Raw genomic sequence first — 8,341 nt, forward strand, 5'->3', positions numbered from 1 at the left:
AGCCCACGCAGGCACGCTCCTTTGTTGGGAGACGTGAACGGGTCGGACATGCGTAGACGTATCCGAGCTGTCCTGTCTTCCAACATCCTCTTGAGAATCTCAAATTTCCCCCGTTTTTGATATTTTTTCGGTTGGATCAAGAGACACAGCCTCCTTTGCAAAACCCCCGACCTCTCCAACCGCAACAGCCACGGCTCCCGTCTCCCACCCCCTCACGCCATGCCAGAACAGGCAGCCGTCCCCGACCAAGAAGCCTCCCCGCCCGATGCCGCAGAGAAGGGCAACGTTGAGCAATTGACTGCCACCGAAAGCCTCGTGGCAGAAGAACCACCGCATGCCCACGCGGCTACGTCCGAGGACCCCGCGATCACTCCCATTATAGCCGCATCCTCCCATCCGCCCGAAGTCGCCTCCAACGTAAAGGGCGTGTCTGCAGACATCTCGCTCGACCGTGGCCCCCCCCTCGACGTTGACGTCTCCTCCGACCCGGATCACGCGCGCGCATCCCAGCCGCTCCCGGGGCCACATCGCCTTCCGGACATCGATCGCGACCCCGACGCGATCCCGGCCAAGGAGGACGCCATCGATGTCGACGGGATGGAGGATAGCTTCGACGAGGCCGACGACGATGACGTGGCCGACGTTGTCGACGAAGACATCGATGAGGACGAGGCGACCAGCGCGAGTGAACACGAGGATGGGAAGAGGAGAGATGCAATTGATTTAACGGAAAGTGTCGAGGGAACCCCGCCGGCGAAGAGACGCGACATGGGGGATGTGGAGGAGCACTCCGAGGTGGAAGAGGAGGTGCACGAGGAGGACAGTGAGCACGAGGATGCCGAAGAGCATGAGGACGGCTTGCACACCCCGTCAGATGGGGGGCACGGCGAGGATGACGCCGCTAGCTCGTATGCGGACGCCGCGGATGTGGCAGAGGGGGAGGTTGACATTGACGAGCATGAGGCAGACAAGGCTAGCGGTGAGGGCGAAGACCCCGCAGAAGCTGATGCTGATGCTGATGCTGATGCTGATGCTGATGCTGATGTTGATGCTGATGCTGATGCTGATGCTGATGTTGATGCTGATGCTGATGCTGATGCTGATGCTGATGTTGATGCTGATGCTGATGCTGATGCTGATGCTGATGCTGATGCTGATGCTGATGCTGATGCTGAGGCAGATAATGATGCACAGAGCAATCTCTTCAGCAATCAAGCCGCAGTACAAGCTGAATTTGAAGTGGAAACCGCTGTTCAATCTGATTCCGTTGATGAACTTGCAAAGACCGCCGTGGATACCGGCGCAAAAGAAGAGCGTCTGTTAAGAATTGCGGCTGATGGCGGCGCCGCGAAAGAACCACGTGAGGACGACATCGCAGAGGGAAAATCGAAGCCAGAGATACGCGCAATTATCGAAGCAAAAACAGTGCCGGGAATTGCGATGGATTCGGGCGTTGAAAAGGAAGCACATGAGGATGACGCCCGAGAAAGGGAATTGGAAATGATAGTTGAGATTTCGGAGGACGAAACTGCAAAGCAACGGAGTGAAAGGTTCGATGACAGCGTGCACAAAGACGAGGAGCACGAGGACATGCAAGAAAGCCCCGCAAAGCCTTCTTCTCCCGTTGCACCCGGCCCCGATGACGACGCAATGTCAGAGGAACATGAGGAAGGAGACGAGATTTCAGAAGAAGATCCTGATATGATGGTAGACGGGGCTACAGAGTCCGAAGCACCGAAGAGCGGCGATCAAACCCCTCAGAGCATCGCAGAGATGGACGCTGTGCCAAGCCAGGTTTTTCCTTCTACGGCTGCGCTAGCGGGGGATAACCACGTCGCAGAAATTCCAGTGCACCCCAAGGAGACAAGCGTGGTAACATCTCTACCAAGCTACGCCGTTGAGAAGGAATCTCATACTGATATGATGGAAGAAGATGGGCAGAAGAAAGATCCTGCCAATGGTGATGATGCTGATGTTCAGATGACGAAAGAATCAGAGGACCAACCGGATGTGCAAGTTGAGGAACTGAAGACTGTACCTAAGGCGATAGTCCCTATTGTTCGTTCACAGACAACGACTGGCGATGCTACCGCGAGTCCAGATATTCCGATGACATCCAACGAGGATGTCCGAACAGGGGGCGATACCGAAGGAGGTATGCAAGACGCGTCAGAAGGTCCAGATGTCGTCGAGCCAAGCGTGGATCCGACGAAGGGTGGGGACACGTCAACAATCGAGGAAGCAATAACGACGGAAGCTGACAGTGATCTCAATGGGCAGCCCAAGGCTGTCTTTTCGATCCCAGAATCCTCAGTAGAACTTTCGCAAGTGTCTAAACAGACCAACCAAACTGGTGCAACAACTATTGTGCCAGTTAAATTTCCGGGACCAAATGCTCCCACATTCGCAAGCCCTAAAGTCGAAGCCGATACAAGTGCCAAAACCCCAGCTGACCTTTCTCAAGGCACAGGAAATAGTGCAGCTGTTCAGGAAAAAGCGACAGTATTTCCTGCCCCCAGCGAGCCACAAGTAGCAATAGCTGAAAAGATTTTGGATTCTGAACAGAAAGCGGCCGATACTAAATCCGACGAGCAGGCTGCTCTTAGTGTGCCGCTCGTGAAACCTGAATCAAAACCAGCAACGACGGTCCCTGGCCAAGCAACGGGTCCGGAAATCAACGCGACAGCGACCATCCCTCCCGACCTTAAAACCATCACCCCGACAGTGAAAAGTATGGAAAAGAATTCATCTCCGTTTCATGCTTCGAAGTCACTCTCCAGTTCTTCGACTTTCACGACCCCACTGTTTGGCATCCAGCCACCGAACCGGACTGGGCCAGTTTCGTTTTCGTCACCCCCAAGTTTTCATCAATCGAATCTCAGTCCGACTGCAACTCCGTTTGTTCCGGCTACGCTTGATGCAAGCAAGGCCCCGCCTGCTCCCGTTGATCCACCCAGTCTCGGAACTGTCAAAGTGCCACAAAAGCCGGAACAATCTACCGTTGCGCAAGTCAAGGTCCCGCCTCAAGACGTCGCCATGGCCGACGTCGTTCCTAAGCCTAAGGGTCAGGCTCCTGTAGACAAATCAAGCCAAGAAGCAAATAAGACCTTGGCACCCACACAAATGAAAGGTGTATCTCAAGCGAAAATGCCAAAGCCTGCTGTCAAGCCTGTGTTGAAGAGGCAAGCCGATGCTCAGCAGACATTGCGCCGTGTTCCCATCGAGGGAACAAGCGGAGGGATGTCGTACACCGTCGATAACGTCATGATAATTGTAAGGGAAGGCACATCGAAGCCAGTCCGTCGCTTTACGTTTTGTACAGTTGAAGCAAAGATCAGGCCAGATGGGGAATCGACTCTGGAGTTTTTTGAAGGTCGCGATGGTTCCAAGAGTTCTCTTGCAGAGCTTTCCTCAAAGAAAAATCGCGTCAGAATCAAAAAGGTGGTGAACAAACCATTCGTGTTTTCGGTCACGGTTTTGGGTCCGTCTGGACAGGAAAAAGGTAGCGATGTGGCAAAATACTTCATCCATCTACAAAAACATACTTTTGATGTGTTTTATGACGCATGTATGATGTACATCCTGGATGTAGTGAAAGAGAAACCCCGGCCGAAGACGGTAAGGTTTCAAGAGCCAACCCTACACCAGAAGACGGCTGCCGCTGCACCAAAACCGAACCCTACAGCTGCGAATCCAAATAACAAAGCTGGAGTGGCAGCTAATCCTAAAATCGTACCCTTAGATCAACGAAAGCTTCTTCTGTTAAAGATGGAAGCTTTGAAAAAGAAAAAAACCGGAAGAGGCTCGGAAGGATCCCCATCGCGTAATGTGAAGTCTGAGAGTTCTGGGAAACGTACTACATCCAAGCCGATTAGCACGCCCGGGCGCATGAAGATCAACCTTAGTACTGGTATTGCGGACAAGCAAGCGTCGAGCGCTCAGAAGCAAACAGCTCACAAAAAGACGGCCACAGTTGCCGAGCACAAGATCGGGGACGTACAGGCATCCCAAGGAACTGTCGGGCACGGCATGCAACAACACAATGTGAAACTGCAGCTGCTGGCACCCACTACAAGACCTGTTCCCTCGAGCCCGAAAAAGAGGCCTGCCTTCCGCTTAGAAGAACGAGGAGAGAGCTCCATGAAGAAAGCAAGGCTGGCCGTCCCGAAAAAAAGGCCCGTGGCTGGAGCACATGCCGAGGGGAGCGTGCAGTGGAAGCAGTTTCAACCCCAGTCTAGTCTGAAACGTACGCCACAGCCCCTGATGAACACCACCTTGGGGGCTAGCAAGATGAAGGCGTTGCAAGTACCGGGTGCATCGACACGGCCTGCCGTGGCGACCTCCAAACCGATTTCCGTTGTGATGCAACCAGCCCCTGCCATGACCGGCAGCGTGAATATTTCGTTAGAGGAAAAGGAGGCCTTCGAGCTAGATGGGAAGCGCTTGACGGACGTACTCGCCGCGATCAAGTCTGCCGTGAAATCTGCTGGAATTGGCGAGGCCCACAAGCCAGCATCCCTCTCGCGGTGCGAGCCGAAAAATGTGTCAGACTTTTTCGACAGACTGCACACGTTCCGGCCGTCGACGTGGCGCGGATTTGCTCGCGGACACGCGTTGAGTCCAGTGGAATGTGCAAGACACGGGTGGCACAATAGTGGCATTGACGAGCTGACTTCGAGCGAGGGCTCTGTAATTACCACCAAGTTTGAGACCTGTTTTGACTCGGCATCGATGAAAGCAGAGATAGAGCGCGTGCGAAAACTCGTCGTCGGAGGGGGGCACCGGTTGTTGTCCGGGTGGATCGGCGAAAGCTCCCCCTTTGAATTTGAATCGTTGGAAGGAAGCAAGCGGACATGCAACGCGGCGCAGCTCAAAACAAATGCCAAGCAGCTGGAAAGCACACGTGTGGTTGAAATTCTAGCCAACAGGGACTCTGACTCAGGTCTTTCGTCGAAGGATCTCTCGGCTGCCGACAAGTATGGGCGACTAGCGTGCTACAACTGGAAGGCACGAGGCAGCGAGGAGGATCTGGATTTGTACTGCGATTGGTGTGGGCGCAGCGTGTTGCTCACGCCGGAGGACATGGTCCGAAGCGGGGGGAAGGGGTGCGTTGAGTTTGACGTAGCGACGAGCCATTATGTTTTCTGCCCGTTCAGGGGGGAGGAGGGGAAGAGGAACGCGGAGGTGATGCGCATGAGCCTAGCCGTGGCAGTGGATGGGGTCAAAGCGGTTGGGGATGTGGAGATGGGTGATACTTGAATGGCGGCGGCGGGGTGAAGCCCAAAGAGCTTCGTGCCTTGGCGAAAGAGTGGGGACACTAGCAGCAAAGGTTGGTCGGTGGTCGCCACCGCGTGCTGCGCGGGTAGGGGGTAGGAGCGGAAACTTCGAGATAACAATAATACAGTAAACGAATACGACCACTGCGTGCAATAGCAAGCGAGAAGAAGATCTGAACGGTACCCTTTCTGACCGGGGCAATTTGGGAATCGGGGGCAATTTGGGAATTTTTAGTATTACTGTTGGAGGGGACAGTCTGCCGACGGCGGGTAGCCCCGAAAAACATCTAAATTTAATGTGGCTGTACTGTGGTCGCCGCTGGTGCGGCGGCGAATAAATAGAGGGCTCAAGTCCGGGGTCCATCTGAGGGTGTGTCTTAACAAGCGCTTGTTTGCCCGTGCTTGCCCGTGCTTGCCCGAAAAAAAACACTTGCTCTGGTTTGATTGGTTCTGGTAGTTTATTACTTATTAACTTACCTCTTAACAGGCGGCATTGGTGTAGCTTACGCCTTTGGGACAGTTGTCGAAGTCCTATTGGCTGGTTTGACTGATTGTACACTCACGATTTAGCGGACTATTTCGTTTGCGCTCCACATGCCCAAAAGTTTTGTAGTGCAAGCAAACAGTGGGTTGACAGGGAATGCAAAACCGTTCCCGTCACCCCAACATTCCCCCTCCCGCGGTCCCCTTCCCGCGCAATCTGTTCCCACCTCCCTCTTTTGCCATGGTCGCCACCGATCGAGGTTCTTCGCGCCGCTCCCCGCGCATTTCGAAGATTAATACACGAACATTTAAGCAACCCCCGACGCCCTCCTCACTAGCTCCGACAACAAAACCACACATCCTCCCATTTTCGGGCGCCCCTCCACCTTCTGAAGCCGTATCGGGGGGCCGTATTCCCCTGTCCCTTTCCGAATCAGAGACTGATCCTTTGAATCGTCGATGTGGAGGGGCGCCTCCATCCAGCCCGGCTCGCTGGAAGAGGAGGGCACGACGGGAAAACTTAACGACGACCATGAATTGGGGGATCCAACGGCAGAAGTGACAGAGATGTCAAAAGTCTACACTTATCTCTGCCAACAAAAGAAAGGGAAGTTGAGGGAAGTGTGCTCTTTTTGGAATTTAAAATTGGGAGGGAACAAGTTGGCGCTGATATTTCGTTGCTTAATACTGCTGTGGTACTATGAAAAGAAGGGAGCAGATGTGCTCGTGAAGTTTGAATCAAACCATAACTGTGAAGATTTGGGGTCTTTTGTGGACAGTTTTGCGGAAAGTGGAGAACATTGGATAGAGGCACCCTGCTTTTCGACGGCAAAGGCGTATTTTTGCAAGATAGGGCACAAATTCGACAAGCACGACCGGCCGATTAATAACGCAAATAGAAAAGATCCTATGGCATGCATAGAAGATCTAGAAGGATGCGAAGCAGAACGCCATAAGCCAAACTTTTCACTTTCTGAATTTGCTCGGTTGGTTGTTTTGATGAGAGACGATGAAGTGGCGCGCAGCATGCTTTTTAGGTTAGGTCAGGAATTGAGAAGGGCAGAATTGGACGGGGGTACAACGAGGGACAGCTTTTGGGGGAAGATAGAAGAAAGGTTTACCGATGATTCGGTTTGTTTTCGCTTTTCTCTTCAAGGCCACGTCGATGAAGCTGACCCCTGCGCATCTCCCCTCTGTTTTCGCTGCGCTGATGTGTTGAAAGACCACTTTCGGGACGCGAAAGCGCTTTTCACGACAGCGTTGAGCAAGTGGTCGCGCTCTGGTCAAAACGACCCGGAGCGCTTTGTTAATTTTCTCCCACGAAATGGTCAAAATTTATATTCTGCCTGTAAACGTGCTTTGATTTGTTTGTTGTTGCTAGGATGGGAACGCCACACCAAGACACCTATTTTGTGGAAATGACGTCGAAAACAATATTGGATGGGGGTTACGAGTGTGGAGTTAGGGGAATATATAGGCAATTTTATGACAGCGGGGGAAGGGACAGTGGGGGTCCAGATGATAGTATCAGAGCTGTAGCAGATACTAGAAAGAAGAGGAGGAGCAGTGTAGATGTGATAGACATTATGGAGAAGCACGTGGAATCGATTGGAAAGGTGGTGTCGTCGCTTTCAGGCCCGGCTACGAGTGCGGCCAATAATTCAACTCCAGTTAATGCAGCGACTGCTCGCATTGATTCGTGAGAAGAAAACAGTTCGATGTTTGCGATTGTCGAGGCCTCATTAATGGCGTTGGAAAGGGCAAAGAAGTTGGCCGTCGGGGATGAGTCCAAAACACCGTTTGTTGAGGTGGCAAAGGAGCGCTACGAAAAGGCTCTCTCTTCATATCGCGAGATGAGCAGAAATATGTTCGCAAATTTGTAGAAGGAAGGGGATGGGTCCAGCATGAACTGCAGCTTCGAGCACAGGTGCCACTCGCTGCGCCCGGGGTCTGGGCACGTGCACGCCACCGGCCTGTATATCTGGCAGTTGCACGTACGGCAGTATCCCGGCCACAGGTCGTATGTGTAGATCCCGTGAGCTGTCCCTGAGAGGAGCGCGTATTTGTGCTCTATTATCACGTCATCCCTCGTGTGGTTGAACCTTTGCGTCAGTGCCGTGAGAGGTGCCAGCGCAAACGAGGAGAAGCGAGTGGTCACCGTCGAATGTTAATTTCAAGAGTATGGGAGTGCTTCTGTCAGCCCACCGTTGGTGGACGTTTCTTAGAGGGAAGTCTTCTTCTACCCGGTTGACGGCATCTAGTTCTCTACTTCGCATGCGTAAACAAAAGTTTACGGCAAAAATCGAGTACATGCCTCAACTAATTCACGTCATCATCTTCAATGACTGCTGTCCGACAGACCTCTTGCGTTTGTCGGGATATTATCACCTGCGGCTGCATCGCACTTGCCCTCACACCATCCACTGTACTCGTATTGCACTCCTCTCCGGTGCAATCGGAAGTCGAAGCTTCTTTAACAGTCGCCTGTCGCTCAACAACAGGCTTACTACCCGATTTATAGCAGTCTCCCGAGCTATCACATTCAGGGCTTGGCTTCGCGGTGTGAACAGATATCCCACCAC

General features: G+C 52.9%; 1 protein-coding gene; it reads left to right on the forward strand.

The window, feature by feature from the left end:
* The first annotated feature begins 219 nt into the window (after positions 1-219).
* Positions 220-5,446, forward strand: CHC_T00000711001 (hypothetical protein). XM_005710572.1 is given in 2 exon segments: positions 220-5,259; positions 5,260-5,446. The coding sequence occupies 1 exon segment, from the start codon at positions 220-222 to the stop codon at positions 5,257-5,259; it is 5,040 nt and encodes a 1,679-aa protein (XP_005710629.1). The 3' UTR covers positions 5,260-5,446.
* Positions 5,447-8,341: the final 2,895 nt, after the last annotated feature.

The sequence above is a fragment of the Chondrus crispus genome, genomic scaffold, assembly GCF_000350225.1.
Source record: "Chondrus crispus Stackhouse genomic scaffold, scaffold_588, whole genome shotgun sequence".
Lineage (NCBI taxonomy): Eukaryota > Rhodophyta > Florideophyceae > Gigartinales > Gigartinaceae > Chondrus > Chondrus crispus.

Bases quoted from the DNA above. Each gene is read 5' to 3' on its own strand.
- CHC_T00000711001 (XM_005710572.1), top strand. From the start codon at position 220: ATGCCAGAACAGGCAGCCGTCCCCGACCAAGAAGCCTCCCCGCCCGAT.